Genomic DNA, 26,051 nt, shown 5'->3' with positions numbered 1-26,051 from the left:
GAGATTTCATAGAATTCATATATTTGAGTTTTCAAACAGCCTTTGACACTGTTATCCACTGGAGACTTGTAAGAAATCAAGTGAAAAATTCCTGTTGTGGACCCAGGATTTGTTAAAGCACATGATGCAGAGGGTAGGGCTTAATGGTCATTCTTTGGCTTTGGGGGGGAAGTTGGCAGACTCTTCTGGGATTGGCACCCTCTAGTATCCATAATACAAGTGTGGATTCAGGGGAGATGAGGAAGGAGGTGAAGAGAGGGCACAACCAGATGTTGTGCTGTCCTGCCAGCCTGGCTGTGGGTGGGATGGAAGGATAGTTGGGAGCTCAGAGTACATTTCTTAAATTCTTGAATGGTTTCAGGAAACAACATTAAGCAGGAATGTGGATAGATATGGCGTGTCAGTGTAGCTTTCATAGGCCAAAATTCCAGCCCTGCAAATTCATCAGCACGTGGAAGGCCTTCGTGAGCACACAGCAGGGGTGCTTCAGTAGGAGGGTCTAATGGGACTTCCCATGGGATTTCAGCCATATCTGGCCTGCAGGGTCTCCAAGGGACATTCATCGTGGGATGCTTGGATGAGTAACGAGTTAAAGGAGAGGTTACAAAGCTTAGGAGTAGGCTGACAGCTTTGACAATGGAGGGAAGTTGCTGGTGGAGCCCAGATGGGATCTGTGCTGCTCAGGGTGCTTGTGAATGACCTAGAAAAGGGGTGGGAGAGGTGAGACGGAAGAGTGCTGCGGAACGCACGTGCTGGGATGGGCTCTCAGCAAAAGAGGCAAGAAATCCTGATTACCGCCATTCAGAAACAAGATTTGGGTAATGGAGGGTGCTGTGAAAGCATCGGCTCAATGTTTGATAGTGCCGAGGAAGGAAACTGGGCGTTGTGGAGAGCTGAGGGCAGAATGGAAAAGTCGTGACACAGCTGTGCTTTGCTGTCCTGCTGGAGGACGGGGCGTCTCATCTCAGGAGAGCCCTCGCTCCAGGCTGATGGGAGTGGGAGACGTCTCTGAGCTTTTTCGCTTTTTTTTAGTATCTGCGTCCCATGCAGTGTGCTGGAGGCAGATGGGGGCTGCCTTGGTGGGCACCTGGTACAAGGAGGTTGGTGGAAGTCCACAGCTCCGTCCCAGTCTGCTGGCTGACTACGCGCTGCCGCCTTCGATGCCTCCCATGGCAGCTTGCAGAATTTGCCCCTTTTTTGCCGCTTTCCTTAACGCTGCTGAAAGTGAAAAGCTCAGTTTTGGACTGAGCACAAGCTAATAAATGCTGGGGTGTTTGGTGAGAGAAAACAAAAGGAACTTGTTTTGGGCACCAAATCAAAAAGTAAATTGTTCTCACACCACTGTTCGCTGTTACCATGTATAGCAGTCACTGCCATGGCAACAGATATTTTCAAGATCCAGCCAAGATCTTGCAGGGCTGCAGCATAACTTCTGATACTTGCTCATTGCCATGCTATTAATAACTGCGTTTTCCCCCCTCGCCGCCAGGAAGTTTCTTCTTCCTCATGTACCAGGCGTGAGGGAGAAGCTCATTTTAAATCAATTGTGGGGAGAGGTGACACTGGGGATTTCCTGCTTATTTTTTGTTGTTGTGGAGATCCTGTCTGGTGCTGCCAGCTCTGCAGTTACCTCTGAGCAGAGCGGGGCTGTGCCTATTGTGCTATTTATAAGAAAGCCCAGTCTGATTTTTTTTTTTCTTTTTCTTCAAACCAGGACGAGCAGATGACTTGTGTTTACTCTTCCAGCTATGCACAGAAGCTTAAGTGTTTATTTCAGTCTGACTCAGCCTGGGGGAGAACCTCTGGCTAACTGAATAGTGTTGGGGCTGGGTGCTGCTCCATACAGGGTCTGCTCCAATCTCCAGCCATTTCAGAAACACAAACTGTGCCGTATCTTCCAAGTTGTGGTTTAACTGCACTTGACAGTGGTTTAGCTTTAGATCCCCCTCTTGCACACCCAGCTTTAAGGTCTCTTCCAACCTGAAACATTCTGTGACTTTCACCCCTCCAAAGGACTGGGTTGTTCCACTGGCCCAGTCTCCTTTTCACTCCCAGAGAGCAGAAATGTGGCTGCTGCTGTGAAGGCCTCCCCGCCCCCTCCATCGCCAACGGGGGAGCAGAAAGGAGCACATGATGTCAGCTCTCTGGTTTTCCCTACTTTCTGGAGCTCTCAAGTCCTGAATCTCCTGAGGTTACAGCTTTTGACATCTACCTTTCCTTGGACACCGCTGTCCCCAAGAACCCAGCGATTGCATCTAATTGAATTGACCATTGAAACCAAGAAAAAAAAAAAGTATTTCGTATCAGGGTAAGCATGGAACTTCATATTTTATCAGCCTGCCTGGAGAAGGCTGAATATTGCTATGCAAAATGTTGGTCCTATGCAAGAAATGATTCAGTTGTGTGTGAAGGAAGTAACTGCTTTCCTCCTCCCACTGCTGCCCAGGTTTGTCAGCAGGAACGGCTGCAGGCAGTGATGCTGGAGGAGCCGCAGGGCACTGAATCCCCATTTGGGCAGCTCCAGGCTGCAGCTGTGGGCCCACACCCCTGAGTGTTTTACCTGGGCACCACAAGGAGCACCCGTGTGCCTTTGGGAATGGCGACTGATGCTCGGGAAGATTAGTCCCACCTTTGTTTCTGTAGCGGGGGGGAGAGCAAACACGGGTTTGGAGCTCCAGCACTCATCGTGCTTTGTTCCGGCACGTGAGATCACAGATGTTTGTTTTTCAAAAGGCTGTGACTGTGTTCTGGGGTAAGGCTGAGCTGCACAGTCTTTGTTTCTCGTTTAAATCAAGCCAGATCTTGTTAGTGACAAAGCACCAGCATTGTAGATAAGTAACATTTTTGTTTGTTTGAAGGTGTTACTGTAGGCACTGCTCAGTGACACAGTGTAGTGCCCAGGTCGTGGGATGTGACAGCTGCCCAGAGCGTGACGTTTCGGATGTGATCAGGCAAGGAGGTCAGGGTGGCAATCCTACTTACCTTTCCTTTTGGAGGAAGGTTTTTTTGTTCTTGTTTTTGTGGTTTATTACATCAAAATTTAATAACAATGGAAAAGAAATGAAGCACGCTGTGGTTTTCTTTCCTCAGCCAGCAACTCATCTGCAGGTGAGCTTTCTGGAGGTGCCCCCCATCTCCACCCCTGCATGCACAGGACACAGTGCTTTCTGCAGGCAAGACAAGCCTAACGAAATAAATTCCTCATGGAAAGAGGTTTTTTGCTTATTGTTTTATGAAGGGTTTATGAACTCTGTGGCTGAGACTTTGGCTATTTGTTTACCGCTTCTTTCCCCGTGCCAGAGGAAATTAGTGTGCATGGCCGAGGGAAAGCGATGCTGACGCTGAGCAGCTCCTCCGCATGGTGTCCTGCAGGGATGTTTCCTCATTGCAGCTATGGGAGCAGAGGAGAGCTTTTCGTTTGTAGGCTTTCCTGTTGCTTTTGACTCGTGGCCAAATTCCTCAGCGGTCCCAGCACTGCAGTGGTTAACGTGAGTCACATTCGACAAGCCAGGGCAGCCCAGGCTCTCAAGAGCTCCTCTCCATTTGTTCCTGCTGAGCTTTTTTCAAGGAGTCAGCAGGGACAGCTGCAGCCGGAGAGATTTGCGGAAGAATGAAAGGACCTACAAAAGTGGCGATGAAACACTGTTATCTTTGTTTTATGCTTTTAGCCATCAGTGTCTTACGGCTCTGCCAGCTGAGAAATAGCCCGGTCCCTTGCAAGCGGCGTCAGTGTTTTGCATGGGTTTTCAAGGGGCTCTGTGTTTCAGCTAATAAATGACTGGCAGCCCTTTAAATGAAGAGAGACAGAGGGCCATTATTTTGCTAATGCCATGCATTTAGGAATGTTGCTGCTGCAGATATGTAGCTTTGCGCACTGCTGCCTGAAAGCCGTCCGATCCGCGCTCCGGCTGTTTATGTGCAACAAACAGCTGGCACCCCGTAAGGGCGACCTGCAGGTGCTCCGCCCCTCATTACAGCCTCTGCACCTTCTGTAGCAGAGCTGGAGTTGTGCTGGGTGTCTTCTGGCCTGGCAGAATTATTTAGAAAGGTGTTCCAAGAGGCCCTTTCCATCCCATCACTGTTCAGGTGCCTGCTGAGTCTGGACTTACCTGCTGTGAGCTTTTCCTGCTCTGCTTCTGTGAGTTTCTTTTTCTATTGCTCCCCATTCTCCCCAGTCTGCTGACCTATGGCATCCTGCCTCAGTCAGTGTTCTCACTGTGCCATTCAGCATGCCTTCGTGTAGGAAATGTGCATCTCTGCGCTGGGCACAACCGAGCTGCTGGCACTTGGCTGTTGGTGGGGTTCTGCCATGGCTGCTGTCTGCTCTCTGTTCCTTTCAGTAGTAATAATACAAAAGCTGTTTTCATTTTCTTCTTCTCTATGGAAAATTGCACCACGGATGCTCCCCTTCCTGGCTGCTTTTGCCTGCACCTGTGGCCAGAGCAGCAACTGTAGGTCCCTGGCTGGGAGGGAGTCCTGACATCAGTAGCAGTGATACAGGAGACCATAAGGAGTAAATTTCAAGTCCTGAAGCAGCTGGGCAACAAGCTAGACCTTTGTCAGTCATTCCTGGAGTGACAGAGAGGGCAGTGAGTGCTGCCATGTCCTTGAAATAGCAGGAATATCGGGTGACATTTCTGGCTCTGGCATAGGGGGTGCACTTGGGACTGGTTGCTCGTCCAGGGCTTCTATTTGCTGGCAGCAGCAGCTCAGTGCCCCATCCCTGTCTGCATGCATGCAGTGGGATCAGGAAATGCCAGCTTACCCTGCCTGGGTCTGGTGTACTTCAGTAAACAAATCATGTTCAGCTTTCGAGTAGCTGAGCCTGGTCTGGAGCAGCAGTGCAGTAGGAAGCGCAGAAAGCTCCCGAGCAGGTCCGTGCTCCATCCTGGCTTTGTGCTGCATGTCAGTCCCCTCCATGAACGGGAGCAGCCCAGCCCTAATTGTAGGGTGAGATGCCCAGACCAGCCGTCTCCTGAGGGCTTTGAGCCCTGCCTCAGGCCGACCCTGTGTGGTGGAGTGCCAGCACGACCCGCTACAGTGAGTGAAGCAGGTGTCTGTCCTGGCTGGGTGTCACCTACAGAAACACAAGGCAGCAATATCATCTCTTCTGTTTTGGGAGGATGATGGAGTCTGGTGATGCTGTCACCACTGAAGTGCAGTACTGATGCTGCTCCCAGGCCACCCCCGGACCTGAGCTGATCACTTGTCCTGGGCTTGGTCTGTGCATCCTACAGCCAGCAGGAGGACAGCACCAGGCTGCACCACGGCGCAGTGCCCACAGCCCTGGGGCAGGCACCAGCCAGCACCCAGCCTCCCCATGGCTGCCTCCCCTTCAGCAGCTGGGGTTTAGATGGAGCCACGGAGCTGTGCAGCACATTTTGGATGGAGAGAGAGGGGATTCAAAGTGCCAGTACATTTTTCTGAAACTGGTTGTCAAATGCTCAGCCCTTAAAAGGAAAAACGGCTCTGCTGCAGCCTTTGCCGGACTTAGGAGGTGCCGCAGCGTCTGGGGCAGAGTGGGGCTTTTGGAGGCTGTGCAGCAGTCAGGGGTTTTGGCCATGCTCTGAAGTGCAAAATAAAAGCGCTGACCACAGCGGAGGAAGAGATGCAGAGGTTGCTGTGACAGCAGCTCAAGGGCCAAACAGGTTGTTAGGGCAGATCCTGTAGTCCCAAAACTTGTGCTGCTCCATAGTATTTTGGGCTCCATGGGAGATGTTGTTTCCCTGGATCAGCTGGGGCAGGTCCTGTAGACTCTGCTCCTGCACAGCTGTGTCACTGCTGTCTGTGGGTGGGAGCTGAGGTGGGTTGGGGCAACAGCAAGCAGAGAGCCTGCAGTGCTGGTGAGGGAAATTTGGGAATAGACGGGGCTGGGGATGGTGCAAGAAACAAGCAGGGCTGAACAAGCAGAAGACTGCCGAGTTTCTCATCTGGCATCTCCATCCAGCTTCGTGCAGTAAGACCTTCTCCGGACAGCATGGGCTGTGTGCTACCTCTCACCCCAGCATCAGGGTGCTGGGCTCTTTTTCCCTCCCTGCAACATGCAGCTGCTGTCCTCTGCATTCAGAAGGGTGCCCTGTTCTGCCCACGTGTGAGTTGAGCATACGTGCTCAGGCTTGGAGCAGCCATTTGTGCTGTATTTTCACAGTCTGGTCTGTCTCCTGCTAGGCAGAGGTTGATTTGTTTGCACAATGCTTATTTTTGGAAGCAGGACAGTCTTTTAGGAACAGGCTGACATTATATTTATTTTAGTTCCTCTATAATTTTTGTTAGAAAGATGCGTGTGTATTCAGAGATTATATATGGGGGAGGTGGGAGGACAGGATTGCTTTGGGTAATTTTTTTTCCTGAGACTTAAATTATAGCTTTGCTGGGCTTGGCTGAGAGGAGGCAGTGAGCAAAGAATAGACTGACCGAGCCAGCTGGTGGAGCATTGCAGGAGGTGCTGGTGACCTCCTCGGGGGCCCTCTGCAATTCCAGGGCACAGATGAGTTTTACAGCCCTATTCTGGCTTTGATGTGCAGATCTGAGCAGCTTCCAGCCACTTGGGCGGGGGTCACACTTTCCTGCTCAACACTTACAGTGAGTGAGGCTTTCCTAAGCATTGTTTGTCTGGGTGCTGCAGGTGCCTTCACTCTTTGCAGGGGCAAGGGCACAGTGCCACTCTCAACACGGTGCTGATGTCAGTCAGGCATTCCGCAGCCCATGGGGTTCCTGTGCTAGGAGCAGTGTGGCCAGCAGCTCCAGCACGGCCCCCACACCCTGCTCAGCTGCTGGGGGCTCTCTGAGGCTGCACAGTGCTCTGCTCCCCCTCCTGGGCCCTGGTAACACTTCCCGCCAGCAGTGATTAAGTGATCTGGACTGCAGGCATCCTGAGGACAAACCTTTCCTGCTGCCAGCACTAGAGCTGTGGGGCACACACGAACCTGGGCTGTGCCACTGCAGTGAGCCCTCCTGGGCTCCATGTGCCACGTCCCTGCCTCCATGGGCTCTGGCATCCCAGTGTGGGGTGGTGGGGCCGTGCCATGTCACACTTCTTCCTGGGATGAGAACTGCTGGGCGGTCGGCAGTGCCCCTGGTGCCAGCAGTGGTTTGTTTTGCCCCAGAGGGCCCTGGGGACCACAGAGCTTCTCAGTTTCTGAGCCACGTTAGGAGGAAATGAGAGTCACTACTGAAATGTCATTGGAAAAAAGTAGGAGTGACTACAGTCACCCTCTAGTAGATGAGCGCTGGTGATGGGATCTGCCTGGTCTGGGGCTGCAGCAGCCCTGCTGGGAGCTGCAGTTCTTGTGCGAGGGCTGGGATCAGCACCTCTGTGTGAGGTGTGGAGGTGATGCTGGTGCTTTCCTTCACATTGCAGTGATCACTCTGTCCCACAGCTCCTGGAGCTCTTCATTCACCTGCAGACAGGTACCCCGTCCTTTGAGCACAGCCTCCTTTTGTGCTGTTAACTATGTGGCCATACTCTGACTGTATGCACACAGCAGTTTCCTGGAGTCATTGTCACAGAGCAGCTTGAGCAGGAAGGGACCCGCAGGGATCATTAGCATCAAACCCCAACTCCATGCAGCACCGCCCTGAGTTCAGACCATGTTTCTGACAAGGAGTGCAATTTCACAGGTGCTTCTCATTGTTGTGGGACCATCTTTAAGTCTGCTGGAGGCTCTTTGAAGCCATCCATCATCAGGACCCCACTCAGTATGGAGTCAACATTAGGCCATGAAGGACTGGGCTCTGCCTTATAAAAGGGAACTGGGGGAACGAGGTGGGGCCCAGTGTGGGGCACACAGGAGCAGAAATAGCAGAACGTGGAAGTGAAATGGGAGATCAAGGCATGAGACTTCTCCTTGACACCCTGCAGAATGGTGTCCTTGCAGCTCGGAGTGCCTTGAAGCGAGGAGTTCCCATGGCTCTCCATGGGGCTGGGCTGTCACCAGAAGGTGAAAGAGCTGGACCTGGAGCTGGTGGTTGGAGGGAGGGCTTCATGCAGGGGGCTAAGTGACTTGAGCAGTGGTGGCAAGAAAGTCAGCTGCCTTGTGGAGCAGTGATTGTTTGGTTTCTTGGGGTTTCCTCCCTGTTCTTTCAGGTGATGTTTTTCCCCCTCCAGGTGCAGCTCCTGTCCATTTCTGAACCTTTCTGTTTATTTAAAACAGAATTTTAAATTTATTCTCTCCTGGACTCACATTAGTGAGTTGTGAGAAGGCTGACTCAGGGGATGTGAGCAGCACATCTGGTGTTCACATGGGTTTGTATTGCTCTGTAGCTGCTCCTTTCACATGCTTGGGGTGGCTTCTTGTCCCTGCGTGAGTCAGGCCTGTAGGTGCACCCTGAGGAGTCCTGCTGTGCCTGTTCCTGGGGCAGAGGTGCCAGGGATAGGGTGTCCAGCATCCAGGTTTCAGGGCAGGCCTGGAGTCTGTTTTGATCCTTGGAGAGCTTTGTGCTTTCCTAGTTTTGGCTTGCTGGTAAAGCTGGGAAGTGTATACAGTATACAGTACAGCTATGTGGGCTGGGCTGTAGGAGCTACGTTCTTTCAGGCTGAAATAGCCTTTTAATTAGGATTGTTATTTCTTTATTATTTATTATCTTCCTTGGCTTCCTTTGCCAACCAAGGCCCCGGCAGGAGCTGCAAGCAGGACAAACCCAAGCTCACCTCTTTGTTTCTGAAGGAGCAAAGTTTGCAGATATAAATCATGCCTGTCCCAGGGGCAGGCGGGACGGAGCCGCACCTTGGCCTTTTACCTGCCGTGTTTGTGCAGTGCTCCGTACAAACAAGGTCTTTCAGGGGCTGCCTGAGCCTTCGGCTGAGCACCGGCCTGCTTGGCCACGCACAGCACTGTAGCTGTGCACAACGCGCTCCCTGCTGCTCTTTGCACAGCTGGCTCGTGGGGCTGGGGCTGCACCTGGGACCTCAGCGCCCATGGCAGCCCCACAGCCCACCAGCAGGTCTGCGTGTGAGAGCGAGCGGCTGGAGCTGGGGCCTATTTGCAAACTCAGAGGCTTGGAAAGTATTTGTGTATTTACTTAGGATACAAAGGAAGCTTCTGAAACTCTCAGACAATAAAGGAGGATACACGCTGGGAATGTGTTTTTGTTTTTGGAAGCAAGTGGGGATTTTGTTGAAATTCCTCCTTTTTGTTGAAGTCTGAGCTGTGGTGCCCAGATGGGTGCCCTGGCTCCAAGCAGCGCCTCGCACCGGGGTCGGTCTGTGGGGAATGCTGCAGCCAAAGGCGTTCTGTCCCAGTGGAAGTGAAATGGACCAAAGCCAGCACAGCATTCCCACTAGGGTGACAGCAGTGGTGCTGCTGTGTGGTGGCAGCGGGGGGGCCGGGAGTGGGACACGGGGTCCCAACCTGCTCTGCATCCAGGGTCTGCCATGGGGTGGGCAGGGACAAGGCCTCATTCGGATGGCTCCGGAGAAACTTCTCATAGTGGGGAGTCTGAATCCATTTCTGTGTCCAAGTTATGACTTTATCTCCAATCCTGTCTTTATCACGTCTTTCCAGAGTTCCTGATGTTATGTTCCAGACTTGTGTGGCAGCCCGCTGCTGGCCCTGTTCCAGGAATGTGCTCCTTGCCTTTCCTTCTCTTCCTTTACGTGTGATTGTGATTGTACCAAACTCTTCAGCATTTCAATGTGTTCTGTGCAGATTTTTGCCTCATTGAGCTCCAACTCGGTAATCCTCAGCCCCAAATGTAAGGTGAGCAAAGAGGTCACCAACTAAAGGCGTCCACTTATGTGTCTTTGCACGCAGAGATAAATGTGGGCTTGTTAAAACGGAAGACTATAGTTAGCAACACACACTCGGTCATGGCCGAGTGCCATGAGAAGAATTCGTTATTTTCAATAGCTTGCACTTAACAGAAAATAGCTGACCTCTCCTCCCTCCCGAGGAGCAGCAGTGCTGGTAGGGCTGGTCGGCGCCTCACATCTTTGCTAATCCTCTTGCTGGCAAAACAGACCCCAACCTTCGTGCTCTCGAATGTTACAGCTCCATTGCTCCGCCGAGTCCCGCAGGGTGCTTTCTGTTCTGCCAAGCCAACACTGTGTGACGGCCTCTCTCCTCCCACCACCTCTGCCTGAGCCGTGTTCCTGTGGTGCCGTGGCTGTGCTGTGCTGCTCCAACCCTGCCTTCCTCTCTCAGCAGTGGCATGCTGGGCCCGCAGCTCCCAGCAGCTCCTGCCATGAGCGGCCCACAAGTGTGGGTCTGAGTCCCCCTCTGGCTGTGCCCAACCGTGATGGTTTTGGGCACCCTGGCTACCCATCAGCCCCGCTTTTCCATTTCCTTATCCTGTCTTCACTGCTGTCTCCTGGGATTTCTCCTGCCGACGCTGCTGGGCTCTTCTGCTGCCCTCCTTTTCCTCTTTGATGCTGTTGTTATGGATAATACCCCTGTGCAGTTTGTGGTGCCCTCAATATCAGCAGACACTGATTCGTTCCTTCTGCGCCCATTGGTTCCATTAGGCTGTTTAGAGATGGCCAATCTAACTGCGTGCTTCCCACCCCCGAGCTGTCTGACAGAAAGCCAGACCCCACAAAGCACTTATCTGCGTCGCTCCACGTTTATCCTTTGAGCTCCCAGGGTCTCACCAGTGCTCGGTTTGTTTTATCAGCGTGGATGAGCTCTGCTCCCCATCCTCGACTGCCTCCTTGCCCACACTAACGTGCCTCTCGTTCCCCACAGCTCGGACTGGGTGGAGATCATTGAGCCCCGCTCCCAGGAGCGGATGTACGTCAACCTGACCACAGGGGAGTGTGGCTGGGAGCCCCCCCCCAACCTGAAGGTGCGCCAGTCGGACCAGAAGCAGTGGTGGGAGCTCTTCGACCACAACAACAACCGCTTCTACTATTACAATGCCATCACGCGGCAGACGGTGTGGCACCGGCCCCAGGGCTGCGACATCGTGCCCCTGGCACAGCTCCAGGCCATGAAGCACAGCTCCCAGCCCGACTGCCGGGGCCGGCAGCACCGGGGCAGCAGCGGCAGCGAAGGCAGGAGCACCCCCATCCCTACAGCCCTGCTGCAGGAGATGGAGAGGAGCAAAGGGGACTGTGCCACCGACAAGAGGCCGGACACGGGCAGGTAGGAGAGCTTTGGTTTGTATTTACCAGGTCTCTGGGCAGGGACCGATGCGCAGCCTGTGCCCAGGAGGGTGCAGTGCTGGTGCAAAGCACTGCCAGGTGGCACTCATCTGCTCTCCTTGTCCTGAGTAAAGCCGCTGCAAGCCTTTCCAGTGCTGCAGAAACACTTGAGCATCCACATTTTTGTGGGGTGCCATAAAAACACAAATCAAAAGACGATCACTGCTCTGCAGACCTGTATACCCAGCAGGACAAGAGGGGACAGGCAAGGCTGCTCACTGCTGTGATGGGAGCTCTGTAGGATGTGGTGATGGCACCTGGGCAGGTTTGCTGGGCTGGCCAGGGACATGGGTGGGCTGCTTTGCTTTTTCCTGTCCCTGTTGGTACAAGCAAGTAGCTGTGCTCCGTCCTCTGCAGCGCCCTCCACTCTGGCCAAGCTGTGAGCAGCCAAGGCAGAGTGGTCTGCAGGGGACGGAGCTCAACTACTTTCTTGTATCAACCCTGCAACGAAAGAACAATAACGGGATGCTATTTGGTTTGACTGAGAGATCTTCTTGCACTCAAACCAGTCTGACAACAGTCAAGATTTTTTCATATTGAAACTTTGCCAGCTTGATCTGCACAAAAGCATTCCCTCCCCGATCTGTGCTGGGACAGCCCCTCATCGCTCTGCCTCCTCCGTGCCCTGTCTGCATCGTCCTGCTGTCGAGAATGTGGTGCAAGCAGCGGGGAAGGCTGTGCAGTGGGTGCTGCTGAGTCACACTCAGGAAAAGTGATTCACCCAAGGGCTGGAGCAGTGCTTGGGTGAACCCGGTACTCCTGTCACCCCTTGTCCCTGTTTTCCTCCTGCAGCATTTGGACAGGGTGATGTGTCAGGCCAGGCATCTTTCACAACTTGCTTTTGGGATTGAGGTCACATTACTGTGTATGTGGTGCTGGAGAGGGGCAAAGAGAAAGCCAAAATGGTGAAAACCTTGTAGGATGGCAGTTCTGGAGAATATCTGCACTGGAGAGCTGTGAGCTGAAGTTCATTCCTTGCCTGCTGTTCCATGCAAGGTGCTGTGTGTTCACTGAAGATCTGCTGAAGCACAAGAAAGAGCCTATGACTTTGACCCCTGCAGTGCCTCCTGCTGAAGGGCCAGTACTGGGGAAGGTGCTCAGCTTGTTTGGGAGCTGATGGTCTGCTTGGTCTTGTGTCACTTTTCCAGATCTCTGCACTATTAAGCCAATGGCAGCTGCTTACAGATGTTTTTGTGGAAGGAGATCGGGTGTTGTTTCCCTGCACAGCCATCACATGTAGATACTGCTATTTGCAAGCAAGCATTAGCATGCCTTGTTTTGGCATGGAAAACACTTGCCCTCCCTAAATCTGACAGCTTAGGAGAGACTTCTTGTGTTTTTCTAGCTTACAAAATGGTGAGAGAGAAGCTGAGCCCAAAGCAAAGGCTCCCAGGTGGGATCTGGTACCCTCGGTAAGGTGTCTGGACTAGCAGCAGCAAAAGCTTGTCAGCTTTACTGTCTGCATTTTTCTCCAAAGACAAACATGAGCATGTCCTTTCTTCCTTCAGCAGGAATACAGCTGTATAAACAGAAGGCAAATATGTTAAGTGTTCTTAGTAGCATTTGACATCTTTATAGGTACCTGCACCCGAGACCATTTCATTTATGTCTCTAACAGCAGCATGGACCATTTGTTTTTCTTCCCTTTATGTTCGTCATCCCATGATAGATGGAGAGGCCGGAGGAGCCCGGCCTGATACCCAAGTGGGGCCTCTTGCTGTGGAGAGCTGGGGGAAGGGATTTAGTCCTTTTTTTTCAGTAATACTTTGCGGTTGAGGGTTTTTCTATTCTTTTAGCAGCCTGTTGTGCCCCGCCTTCCCCTCGCGCCTCTTAACAGTGCTGCTTAAACTGGGTGCTGCTCTCCACGACCTCAAGTGGAACAGGGATGTTCCCACACCGGTGTACGCTGCTGGTGACCGGTCCCTCCTCCTACGTGCCCTGCTGCTTTTCCTGCCCTCCCATCACACGAGCTCAGAGCAGACTCTCTGGAGATCAGCCCAGTACGGTGCAGGCCCCAGTGCTGTGCAGTTGGGAGGCCGACCTCCCTGTGGAAATGGCAGCTGCTTTCACTTGCTGCTGTCACTGTGGGAAAATGGCTCCCCGTACCTTGAAAAGGGTGCTGCTGGAGAAATGACTGCTGCCTACATTCTCCTTGCAGCCCAGAAGGCCAACCTGACCTGGGTTGCATCCAGACAAGTGTGACCAGCAGGTCGAGGGAGGTGCAGCCCCTCTGCTCTGCTCTCCTGAGACCCCACCTGGAGCACTGCGTCCAGTTCTGGAGCCCCTGACACAAGAGGGACGTGGAGCTGTGGGAGCAGGTCCAGAGGAGGGCCATGGAGACGAACAAAGGGCTGGAGCACCTCCTCTATGAGGACAGGCTGGGAGAACTGGGGCTCTGCAGCCTGGAGAAGAGAAGGCTCTGAGGAGACCTTCCAGCAACCTTCCAGGACCTGAAGGGGCCTAGAGGGAAGCTGGGGAGGGACTTCTTAAAAGGGCATGTAGCAACAGACAAGGGGAAATGGTTTTAAACTGGAAGATAGTTGATTTAGACTACGTATCAGGAAGGAATTCTTTACTGTGAGGGTGGCGAGGCACTGGAACAGGTTTCCCAGTGAGGTTGTGGATGCCGCTCCCTGGAAGCACTGAAGGCCAGGCTGGATGGGCTGTGAGCAACCTGGGCTGGAGGGAGGTGTCCCTGCCTATAGCAGGGGGTTGGAAATAGGTGATCTTAAAGGTCCCTTCCAATCCACTCTGTGATTCTATGATAAAAGAAACACTTCCAAGTTTGCTGATAGGGGCTTGTTTTGTGCACATTTATGCTGCTGGCCTTAGGGCAGGACCTGTGCACGGAGTCTTGCACGTGTCTGCAGAGGTGGATCTGGGTGGATCTGTGTCATTCTCCATCCCCATGTCCAGCATGGACACCGTGGGCAGCAGCAGCAGTGCTGCTGGGTGCAGCATCCCTGTTCGTTTGCCTTTCTGAAAGCACCAGGAAAATGACTGCTGGGAAGGGCAGAGCTGAGGAGTGGGGCCTCTTCTGCAGGCTGCTGGGAGGGAAGAGCAAACAATGGGCAATCCAGGAGCAAGCTGGAGGCTGGTAAGAGCTGCTGCAGTTGGGTGCGGGCTGGGAAAGCCAGCATCAGGCTGTGGTGTTTGTATTGGAGTGCTTGAAAGCATTCCTCGAAGGAAGTGTCTCAGGGGACGCAGCTGAGTCTCATGCTGGTTGCTCAAGAGCAGGCTGTGCTAGGACATCTCCACTGCTGGCTCCTCTTCCCATTAGGGCTTCTGCTGCTCAGCAGAACAAGGCTGAGCCTTTCTCTGTGCTGGGAAGTCAGGAAGTCCCAGTTCCTCTCTGCTTGATTTTCTTGGCGTCTGGGGGTGAGTTTGGGGCAACCAAGAGCTCTTTCATGGTGATGGAAAAGCCTTGTCCTCTCCGCAGCTGTGCCTCTTATTGCTGTCAGAGAGGTTGGAGGTGACATATTGTGTCTGAAATCGAACTGGTAACCTCTCATATGGCACGCATTTAAGGATTTCACTTCTCCAGCACCTTCCCTTACAGAGCGCCTGGTCTGTGGGAGCATGCCATGGTCTAGCTGGAGCAGCATGGCTGCATTGTCCCCATAGGATGTCCCAGTGGAGCTGAACAAGGGACACTTCAGGAATGGGCAAACGCTGGGCTGTTTGATCCTGTCCTAACACCCAACCCACAGCCACAGCGAGCCGAGGGCAGCAGCTGCCCCTGCGTGGCTGTGCTGTGTGGCTGTAACACAGAGGGCCCACTAAAGTCATCCCCTTTTAGCAGGTGGAAGTGAGAGCAGTGGGTTGGTGCTAGGCTCTGCCAACTCTGGGGGTTTCGTAGGTTTCACCCAAACAAATGGTTTAGATGGAGGTGCAGATGGTTCTTCTCCAAGCTGTTCTATCCAGGTGTAGCTCTGGGGACTCCACGGCCTTTTGTTGTGAAGGTGAAGAATAGCTTAGCATAGCTTATTGACAGAGGCAGCGCTGAATTTTGTGAGTTCGGTTTTACACTCAGATTCCTCCATCAGGGGAAGGCTGGGTGAGAGGTGGGGCAGCTGCCCCCCACCCCTGGGAAGGACTTGGGGCAGTGAGGGGCTGCCCACTTCTGCTGCAATCCAGTGTAAGTGGGGAGCTCCTCCTCTCTGTTGGGTGGGTGGGTGTCAAAACTCTCATTTAAAAGCATACCAAGTGTTGCTGCTCTGGTTCTTCAGGTTGGCCCAGGAGCTCTTCTAGGAACAGCTGTGTTTTCAGCAGTGGTTGTAGGAAGAATGCTCGGGCAAGGAGCAGTGTGTGGTGGGCTGCAGGACCCTCTGTGAATGCCACCTCCATCACAGAGGATTGGGGTGTCCCCATGAGCCTCGTGGGGCTGGGGAAGAGGGCAGGCATGTGGAGGAGGTGGGTCTGTGTGCCTGCGCAGAGGGCATGGAGAGCAGGTCGGCAAGGAGGTGTGGAGAGCAAGTGTTATGGTTCAGATAGGGAAAAATGGCTTTGAAGCATTCTGGGAGCACCTGCTGTGCACAGGCAGTGCACCCTGGGGTCTGTCTAGTGACACTGGGGGCAGATACGTGGACAGAACGTGGGAAACAGGGCCAGATTCAAAGGGACTTTTCCTGGGAAGGGCGTGCCTTTTAAGACCTGAAATGCTGGGCTGGTTCCACAGCCTTTTCTCTGCCTTCTCAGAGCTCCTGGGTACAGACTGAGTGCAGCTGCTGCCCGGCAGCGGGGTGATGTTACGCTGCAGAACGTGCTTGTGGGACTGGGAGGCTGCAGGGAGCCTGCTGGGTTGTGGCTGATGCTGAGCACCATCTCGAGGCACCGAGCATCTCTGGCAGAAGAGGTTTGCAAAGCTGTGAGAGCTGAGTGGAACCAAGGGAACCAGATCTGTGGACATCTGGACTGTACTGGAAGGACCTACCCGACCGACCAGACATCCCATAACCGGAGACGTCCACCCCATAGCACCTCCTGTAGACCTCATAGGTTTTGCTGTAAAATAAACATGGATTTACAAACTTAGATTAGAAAAATAACTATGCTCTGGAAGGATTTTTATAATTGTTTGACAGTTTGTAAATGAACAGGCAGGGTTATTTGTAGAGCACCCCTCCTGGAATGCTGGGAGCACTGGGGCTGTTCAGCGTGGAGAAGGGCAAGCTCTGGGGAGACCTTATTGAGTACCTACAGGGGCCAACAAGAAAGTTGGACAGGGACTCCTAATCAGGGAGTGTAATGAATAGGAGAAGGGGCGATGGCTTTAAACCAAAAGAAGGGAGATTTAGGTTACATGTTAGGGAGAAATACTCTACTGTACGGGCACAGACTGCCCTGAGAAGCCATGGGGCCCATCCCTGAAGGTCCTCAAGGCCAGGTTGGGTGGGACCCTGGGCAACCTAATGCAGTGGGGAGGTGTCTCTGCCCATGACGTGGGGTTGGAATTGGATGTTCTTTAAGGTCCCTTCCAACCCAAACTGTTCTGTGGTTCTGTAATTTTTCTGCTAGCTGCTGGAGTGCTTTAGAAAAGCTTACTGACCTTCAGCTGGTCATTCTGTCTGCTGTTGTAGTTAATGAGCCTTTGGAAGAGTAGGCTGCTTCCTGTCTTGGTGCTGCTGACACCAAACAGGTTGCAGTAGGAAGAACTTGTTTTATCTCCTTGTTCTGCTTTTGGTGACTCAGATTTTTCTCATGTGTGTAGCAGCAATGTGTTGTTATTTCAGGAAGGGGGATCTCTAGGAAAAAAAAAAACAAAAAACAAACAACAACTATGAGAAGCCCACGTAGCTGGGGGATCTTCAGGTGCTTTGGTGCTAACATTCTGATACGTGGCAGAAGTAGAGGATAATTGAATTAATAACATTCTTTAATAATTCTCCGTTTGTGCCTTTCTTCCTTTAGGGAGACTCCTACCCACTGGCAGCCTCTGCCAGGTACAAAAGCAGCCATGTTGGTCAAAGTGAACAGTTTAAAGCAGGTCCCGGGCTCTTCAAACAGTTCCCTTCATCTGCAGTGCGCTCCGGAGACCAACAGCCAGAAATCTCTTCCAAAACCAGCCATTTATGCTCAGCCTCAATCCGTGTCCCAGAGCCCTGGAGCCACAAAGCAAACACCTCCCGGAGAAGGAAAGCAGTCTATGCAAATCAAAAAGACGGAGAACGGCGGGTTTTGCCTTGTGCTGATGAATGGTCCAGCTTCTCAGACTCCTCCAAGGAGCCAGACAGGAACCCCCCAGCCTGCCTCCCCCAAGTACGCCTCCCCTGCACCTATATACGATGAGCCGTCTTTGGAGTCTCCAATTTACGACGAGCCGCCAGTAGATATGGACACTGAGAGCATCGGTGTGAGTGGGATGTCTCCACCAAGGTCACCAAGCAATAGCTTAAAGAAACAGCTGCAACCAACCAAACTATTACAGCATCCAAGTGTGCAGCAGCAACAAGCTGCAAAGAAACATGCAAGAAATCCTTCTTCCACTGAGTACAGCCCAGCTGGCAGAGAATACATCAAACACATGGTCAATGTTGACCAGTCTTCCAAAGTCTCCCACTCGGCCACTGCAACAGCTGATGGCTCTACTAAACTGCCTGGTCAGCTGGCATCAAAGGACAGCTTCAAGCAGTCTTGGAGGATCTTGGAAGCCAACGTTCTCAAGAGCATAGAAGCCCACCACAGTCGGCAGAACAGCCTTCAGACTCAAGAGTACCCAACTGCTATAAGCCATCAGGATTCCGGTTATTCGACCGGCCCTTCTCCAAGCTTGAGAAAAAGGAAAGGAAGGAGGCAGGGCGCAGGCCAGGGGCGGCCCGGCTCTGTGGGCAGCAGCAGCGAGCTCACGGCTCTGAATGACAAGCTGATCGCTGAGATGCGTGCTGTGGTGGGCAGGTCAGCAGCCTGCCGGGGAAGCAAAGCCAGCCTTGATGCTCAAAGTCTGGAGAGCGGCATCCCTGCAGAGAGCGGCAAAGTCCGATTCCAGTCCGACCACCTGAAAAAGTGCATCAACCGGAGCTCGAGGGATGACATCTCGGCCAGTAGTAGGTCTCTGTACAGACAGGGCCTGGAGAGCAGGGGCAGCTTCCCCAGCGACATGGCTGCTCTGCAGGACACAGTGCGGCAGAAGAGGACTTTTGAGAAAGTAGATTCTTTAGAAAAGAATGTGACCAGCCGGACCAGCTTGGCTTCGTCAGGTGCCACGCGGCGCTCCTCCCAGGTACCTCCCGTCTGCCCCAGGTTAACTCGTGTGTCTCTGGAGTGTCGTGGTGCTGAGCCTGGGCTGCTCCGGGGGTCAGTGCCTGTGCTGCACACTGCGCAGTGCCTGCAGGACAGCAAGCAGCTCACGGAGCGGCAGGGCTTTGTAGGCAGGGAGAAGAGGAGGTGGTGGAGGGGTTGGTGTGCCTGTGCAGCAGGTCCTCTGTGCTGCTGTGGTTTGTATTGTGGCCAGGAAGCTCCATTACACTTTGTCAAAGAGCTTGAAGATGAATCTCGGGGTGTGAAAGCTCAGAAGGATGCGGATGGGTCAGCCCAGGGGTTAACATGCAGCATCTGTGGCAGCAGTGCCAGTGGTGCAAGTTATGTCCCCTGTTAAAAGTCGTTTGTTCATTGTTGTAGGTCTATTGCCTGCAGTTTTAGTGGTCCTCATATCTTCTTTGGTAGCCTTTGCCCTTGTGTGTCCTGTCTGAGCTGGGGTGCCCAGGATTGGTGGGGAATGTGAAGCAGGGGTAGGATTTGCACAGCAGCTTGACAGCATTTTGTCTTTTTCACTCTCATCCATTTGTGATGGTTCCTTATGTTCTGTTCTCCCTTCCAGTCACTCCTCAGCATTGAGCTGAAGTGTTCAGAAAACTGCTGATGGTGTCCCCAGGATCTTTTTGTTGGAAGCAGCTGTTTTAGAGCCCATCTGTGTGCCTGCGTGACTGGTGCCATTGTTCTCCACCACACAACACTTTGGCAGGATTTAGTTTGCCATCTTTCCTCCTGTTAGGATTCGGAGGACCCTCATGGCACACGGTTTAATTTCAGATTTAATTTCCACTGAAGTCACCTCATGTCCAGTGCAGCCTTGGTGCTTTCTCCCTTTGCTTTCTCCACTGTTACATCTCTGCTGCTGTGCAGCCCAGGCCCGCAGCTCTCCCGTGGGATGCAGCAGACAGCCCTGCACAGCAGGCAGCTCCATTTGCACCCTCTTCTTTGCTCCTATTTGTTAGTCCCTGGCTTTCCCTGAGGAAACTTAGTGAAGCTCCCTGCCTGTTTCAGGTTGCTCTGATGAGCTGGGAGGTGTGACTTTTGGTACAGGGCCAGGGCAGAGCTGAGCATGGTGTGTCCATGGTGTGTCCATGATGCACCATACAGAGAAGGGAAGTGCTCTGTGTGTGTCAGAAGCAAAGTGTTTTGGGGCTCACTGAGGGCCTTTGCTGTCTCATTACGTGATTTCTGTTTCTTAGTCTTCTTTTTGAAACCAAAAACCACAAGATCAACAAGATCATCTTGGTTGGCTTTTTCCTTCTTGCCAGGGATCTCCTTGGAGAACGCAGCGTGCACTGCGGGCTGTTGAGCACTTAGTGGCTGTAGGTGGGAATGGGAGGTTGAAGAAAACGGTCTGTTTCCTCTATCAGCTTGCTGGGTGTCTGAGTTCAGCATGTGTCCCAGGCTGCTTCCGTCCAGAACTGAATTCGAGACTGGCAAAATGAGTGTATTTTTCTCACAAGTAGTTATTAACCATAATTTTCTTGGGATCAGTGATAGCAGAGCTCTAATTATGTAGTTATCCTTTGAGATGGGGAAGAAGGCTGGGCAAGTGCTGCATGTGAGATTGCACACAATGTCTGAGGGAAAAGAAGCCCTTTGTCTTGGCTTCATGCCCTGTGCGCTTGTGATGAGTGGACTTGTACATGGAGCACATGAGCTCTGGGATGGCTGACTCCTTGGTGTGTGCCTGCTGCCTGAGAAGCCGGCCCAGCTCCTGCCTGCACTGCTCCCAGCAGCTCTAGGACAGCTGGGACAAGCAGCCCCGTTTCTCTGTGCTCCAGTGCTGCCCTTGGGGATGGTGTCAGTGTGTGAAAGTGCCAACCTGGCTCTTGCAGATCTGCAGTTGTCAGCAACAAGCAGCACAAAGCCGTGTTTTGTACAGATGCACTGCTTTGCAGTTGCTGGTAGCCCCATGACGCACTGTTGTGAATTTTTCTGTCGGGGCTAGGAGTCAGCTAAGCTGCTTTTAACACGTCTTTTCTCCTTTGCAGCCCGGAGCAATAGAGTTGGACCCCAAGCAGGAGAGCAGCGGGCAGCCTGGCAGCTGTATGGGATACCACTTCTCTTACAACACCCTGCGGAAGCCCATCTCCCAGAGCAGCATGGCAGACTGGGCTTCTAAAAACCTGAACATGCACACTCAGGGCATCTTCCGCCGCAGGATCTCCATCTCCAACATGCTGTCGTGGAACGGCGGCTCTATCAAAAAGCCAATGCTCATCACAAGCAGCCGCACCATCAAGAAAGAGGCGTGTGAGATGTTCAAACTGGTGCAGAGCTACATGGGAGATCGCCAGACTCGCATGGACCGCAATCACGTGGCGCTGGTCACGGTCACCAAGTGCTGGAGCATGCAAGGCTTACGGGACGAGCTGTACATACAGCTGATCCGGCAGACAACAGATAACACCTGCTACCGAAGCCTGGCGTGGGGCTGGGAACTGATGGCCATCAGTTTGGCCTTTTTCTCCCCATCGCCCAAATTCCAGTCCTATCTGGAAGGTTACATCTATCGCCACCTGGACAGTGATGAAAACAGTAAGTGCCTCACACACACCAGCAGCGCTCTGGTGGGTTCTGTGTAAGAAATAGGCAGTAAGCAGGTAGTTACAGCCAGAGCTTGTTCCCCAGCACCACGTGCTAGGGGAGTCCGTCCTTCCTTGGCAGGAGGAAACTGCCGTCAGCTCATCTCCCTTGAGGGTATTTATTGGTTGATTTGTGACTATTTCAGCAGTGCTTGTTGTGATTTGTCCGGTCTCAAAAATCCAGAACACTTATTCCCACTTGAGGCTTCAAACGTAGGTTTGTGCCTCCCATGAATCCTCAGAGCTGGTGCAGAGATTCTGCCCAAAGCACATCTAGGTCCTTGGGGCAGCAGTGCTGCAGTGCTGGATATGCAGCATTCATTAGGGTTTTCGTGAGGATTCTCCCCAAAACCATTCCTTGCAGCTATGCTTGTTCCTGGAGCAAAAAATCCCTGCCAGCACCAGGATCCACGCATCAGGGGTAGTAATCTGAACTATTTAAGTGGGTTATTGCTTCTGCTGGTATTTGGGCAATGAGTTTATTTAGGTATCAGCTTGTTGCCTGGACCCCCTTCTCAACTGCGTGGCCATTCAGAGAAGCTGAGTGATGTCCTGGGCCCCTCAGAGGGCGCGTTTGGAGCTGGCTGTGGTACAGGACCCTGAGCAGACCTTCCTTGTCCTGGAGCTGGGCTGGCTGCTTTCGTTCCTGTCTGTGGACACTGCTGGGCTTTGGAATTTTGTCGTGCCACAGTATTAATTGCACCGCACTGAAACAGTGGAGGACAGGGAGCATTTGGTCTCCTCTGTTGCTCACGTAATGGTGCTTTGACTTTTCAGTTGCGCAGCGTATCAAGGAGCTTGTGGATCTGAAGAACAAGAAGAATTCAAAATCCAGGAAAAAGAGGAAACAAAACACCGAGGAGGAAGGTAAAGGGAGGCAGGGAACAAAACGGAGGGCTGCGCTGACTTCAGATGCGCTTGATTGCTGAGCTCTGCTGAAAATCAGATCATTTATTTGAGTGCGTAGGCTTAGATTTAGGAAGTTTTGCTTAAGGGCTTTGTGTGGGGTCTGGCTGGAGTGTGGGCAGAAGGGAGCAGTGCGGGTGGGCATTGGGTGGGTGTAGGTGCCCATGGCAGCAGTGGGAACCCTTTCATTCACTGAACAGGGATTTTAACTTGGCTGCAGACCTTAGGCTGTCATTCTGCCCATCTGTATGTGCCACAGATTTCTCTATGGCACATTCCAGTGTTAGAAGCCACACGAGCCAGCACTGTGAAAAGAATCTGTCTCAGAGTTGCTATGGACGTTGAAAGCCACAACTCAACCTGAGGACCTTCACAGGGACATTGACATCTGGTGAAGAGCTCTGCCTTGCCCAAGTACAGGTGTACCCTTGCCCACGCTTTCTGGACTGGGCAGTCCCTCTGCTCTTGCAGCCAGAGCACAGTTAACATCTGTGCTGAATGGACAAGAATTCACATATTACTCCAGACTCATGTTTTACTGCTGCCTGCAGGAGAACAGATAGTACTTTGTCTGGCCGAAAATCTTCCCAGACTGAATCTGTTCAAGTTTTTATATTGTTTCTAGGAAACTGGAGCCAAGCCTGTGCGTTCATGTCAGGTAGCAGTTTGTTTATGGCAGCCTCAGTGTCTTTCACTGAAGGGAGCTGGATGCTGCTTCCTGCCTGGCTCCAGCATCAGTGGGGACCTGGCAGCTGCACTGCTGCAGAGATTGCCCTCAGGTGGCACCTGCAGGTGTGGCAGGCAGCCCAGGTTGCTCCTTGGTCACAGCCCCTGTTCAGAGCTGCTGCCCAGTGTGAGCCAGCCAGCCTTCCTGTGGGACTCAGAGTAGAGACCTGAAATGGCCTCATCGTTTAGGGGAGGAATGTGGCTTTTTCCTCTCCTGTTCAGGCCCTGCAGAGTTTAGCCCATTCCGAGCCTTTGAAAAGTCATCGTGCTGCTGTTAGAGGGACTTTGGTATCTTATAGGACAGCTCCCTCGCTCTGCACAGGGCGTGCTCCACCTGTGGGCTGAGCAGGCTCTGCTGTGAAATTCCCCCTGTGCTGTGTGCAAGGCTTGGGCTTAGGAAGAAGGTAGAGGTAGTTTTTACTTAAATACATAGGTAAGAACTTGTACTCAAACAGCACACCAAGGAAACTTTATTAAGTCTGCAGAAAGAAGCACTTGAAAATCAGAAATGCTTTTGTGGCCTTCACTGGGGCTCTGATGACAGGCCACGTGCTGCTCCCTTCACAGGACTCTGCATGCTTCATTGCAAACAAAAGACCCGCTCTGGGAGTGAAATGGGGTTTTAGGATAGCTGACCTTCTGCCCGCAGGCACAGAGTGCAAAGTGCAGCACAGGAGGCACGCAGGGCAGGGCTGGACACAGCGTTCCACGAGTGACAGCAATGGGAGGGTTTCTTCTGGAGGGAGCCCAGAGGAGCTGCAGCTCAGGGCGATCCTGCTGGAAGTGCTGGGATGTCCGTGCTGTTCCTCGGGGTACGTCTGCTCCACCAGCCCCATCTGCCTTCCTTGTGAGGTTCCTGAAGCTGCAGGCTTGTTCTGGGAAGTTAATTAGTAGCCATGAGATACTTAGATGCTTGGCAATTTAGCAACAATTTAACAGAGAAATCTATAAGGAAGTTAAATGTAGTGTCTTCAAACAATTTGGTGATATATGCAAAGATATGTATGTCTTTCAGAGAAAAGTGGAGTCAGAGCCATAATTCCCCCCCATACCCTTTGAGCTTGTAAGCAAACAGGAGGGTGAGCAAGCGTTTAGCATCTGACAGGCACCCAAAGAAATACTGTGAAGTTTCCCACGCTTACCTATGCAATCTTCATCTTCCAGCCTAATTCTCTGTGGGTAGATGAGGTATGGAGGTGGTGCAAGATCCTTTCACGGCTCAGTAACCCATTGAAAGGCAGAAGAATGAGTAGAAATAAACGATCTGCTTTTACAAGGACGATTGTCTCCTGATCCCGCAGGAATGTTTGCTGGCCTTAGAAGCTCTGAGCTGTACAAAGAGGCAGATAATGAGCTGCCAGCTTGGTGCTGGCACGGGGTCTGCAGGGCTGTGAAAACTAAAGGTGCAGAAGGATCTCGTGAGGGTGCAGTGCTGGGCACACAAACACAATGGTTCCTGCTGTGTGAAAGTATGCGTCCAGGGCTGGGCTCCCATCCGTGTTGTTTGCCACATTTTTAAGACATTTTTTGGCAGGAGAGCATGTTCCAGAAGGTATGTTCCCCCATGTGCCTTGCATAGGTTTTAACTTGTTATAAAAGGAGAGGTTCTTCAAGAAGCTCTCCGCATGTGTTTTTAGGCCAGCACATGGGAAAATATTTTCCTTTGCAAACTGTTTTTCACTCTGTGGGTTGTGAGGAGTCTTCTGTTCCTGAGCTCGCGGGGCTGCTGCAGGACCACAGGAAATGGCAGCTCAGCCTGGATTCCATCGGCCTGCCGTGCGCTCACAGAAGTGGAATTACCCCATGGCAGCCCTGCCAGGCCAAGGCCACCTGTCCTGGCTGCAGCCATTGGCTGGGGATGGGAGTGGGGAGGGCAGGAATGTGGCTGCAGGGTCGGGTGGGCGCAGTGTGAGCGTGGCTGGAGCAGGGCATGCACTGCAGGCAGTGCCAGCTGGGGTTCAGGCCTTTCCCTCGGAGTTCCTGGGAAAGCAGGAAGGGAGCTTCACCTGGACGTGCCTGCCTGCAGGATGCTGTTGTGTCTCCTCCAGCACAGAGGGACGTGTTGCTCTGCTAGGGAAGCTTGTCCTCTTCCTGCATCGAGAGCATTTGAGGAACTCCAGGATCCTGACCAGCTTACCTAAGCTATAGAGCTCTTGAAAGGCTGCTCTGAAATAAACAGCATCTGACCAGAATGTAGATTTTAAAAGCCACAAGTATTTTGAACTCTGTTGCAAGCTTTAAGCCTGGCAGGGAATCAAATAGGGCAGATCTATTCAGTGCTTTCAGCAAGCAATTTGGGTTTGACTCGGAAAAGAACAAAAGGCCAACAGTTTTGGAAAACTCTCCCAGCAATGAGTTGCTCTGTCAGAGCAAATATTTCTCTTGGTGTCACAGGGGGATTAGCTCTGTGAATCCTGGCTCTGCTGCCCTCAGAGCTGAACCAAGCAAAGAGCAGCCCTTCCTGCAGAAGGCTGTGGCTCTCGTGGTGACACCGCCGGGCTCTGGTACACCAGGTTAGCCTCACAGAGCACACCTCAGTCTTATGTTTGAAGGCTGCACTGGAGGAGGCTGCAGCCAGGAGAGCGGGAGAGCTTCCTGCAGGCCCTTGGGAAGCTGAGAGAACCCTGTGCATTCCTGCGCCTTCCCTCGCTGCCTTCATTCAGGCTCGGTGCTGATGCTGGCTCTCTGGCCCTGGCACACTGCTGCCTCTCTCACTATCCCAGTGTTTGAATCATAAACAATTTGTTTAAAACGCTTGAAATCTTTCCTGGGAAAAGGCTGGCTCTGTGTGCTCATTGTGAAGCTCATGCATCATTTGGATTCCCAGCCCTGTGCCTGTGAGCCCCACAGCTTCTGCTATGCAGCGGGAATGGGGACTCATGCTCGCATGTGAGCCCATGCCGGGCACTGAGTCAGGGGTCAGACTGTGTGTGTGCAGGGCTGTGAGGTGCAGAGCTGCAAGCCTTGAGTCACAGGTCAGATCCCTCGGAGCCCAAGCACCAACTTGCACTGACACCACCTGCCATGGGGCTGCGGGGCCGGGAGGGCTCGGTGTGCTCCATGGGAAGTTTCAGCAGCCTCTGCCCTGCCTGCAGAACAGGCTGCACAGAATGGGGGTGGATGTTTGTGCCAGTGCAAACTGCTGTGCTGGTGCTTTGCACGGAGCTGTGGCAGCAGCACGGTGCTGTGGGCTGACAGCTCCTTTCTCCTTCCTGCCAGGTCTGCCCATCAGCACGTATGCCAAATACTGCTACCGCAAACTCCAGAAAGTAGCCGTCACTGGGGGCAAGAAGGTGAGTGGCTGTGTGGTGCCGGGGGCTCAGGGTGCCTTGCAGTGCTCTGCTTTCCAGGTCCCAGAGGTGTCAGCCCTGTGACACTCGGAGGCCACTGCTGATTCAGTGATGGAAAATGGAGATAGAGAGAGCGGAGGAGGCTTGCTC

General features: G+C 52.7%; 1 protein-coding gene across 1 annotated transcript in view; it reads left to right on the top strand.

Annotated features, from left to right (window-relative positions):
• Positions 1–26,051, top strand: part of LOC100539630 (rho GTPase-activating protein 39-like) — a 41,753-nt gene that overhangs the window by 9,420 nt on the left and 6,282 nt on the right. Inside the window, exons 2-6 of the mRNA XM_085241474.1 lie at positions 10,683–11,081; positions 17,051–18,359; positions 20,386–20,932; positions 21,757–21,846; positions 25,831–25,904. Coding sequence (XP_085097600.1) covers positions 10,683–11,081; positions 17,051–18,359; positions 20,386–20,932; positions 21,757–21,846; positions 25,831–25,904 — 2,419 coding nt within the window. The remainder of the gene's footprint in view (positions 1–10,682; positions 11,082–17,050; positions 18,360–20,385; positions 20,933–21,756; positions 21,847–25,830; positions 25,905–26,051) is intronic.

Source organism: Meleagris gallopavo, chromosome 22 (genome assembly GCF_905368555.1).
Source record: "Meleagris gallopavo chromosome 22, MGAL_WU_HG_1.1, whole genome shotgun sequence".
In the NCBI taxonomy this organism is placed as follows: domain Eukaryota; kingdom Metazoa; phylum Chordata; class Aves; order Galliformes; family Phasianidae; genus Meleagris; species Meleagris gallopavo.
The sequence above is the reverse complement of the archived record's forward strand: the minus strand, read 5'-3'. Positions and strand labels throughout refer to the sequence as shown.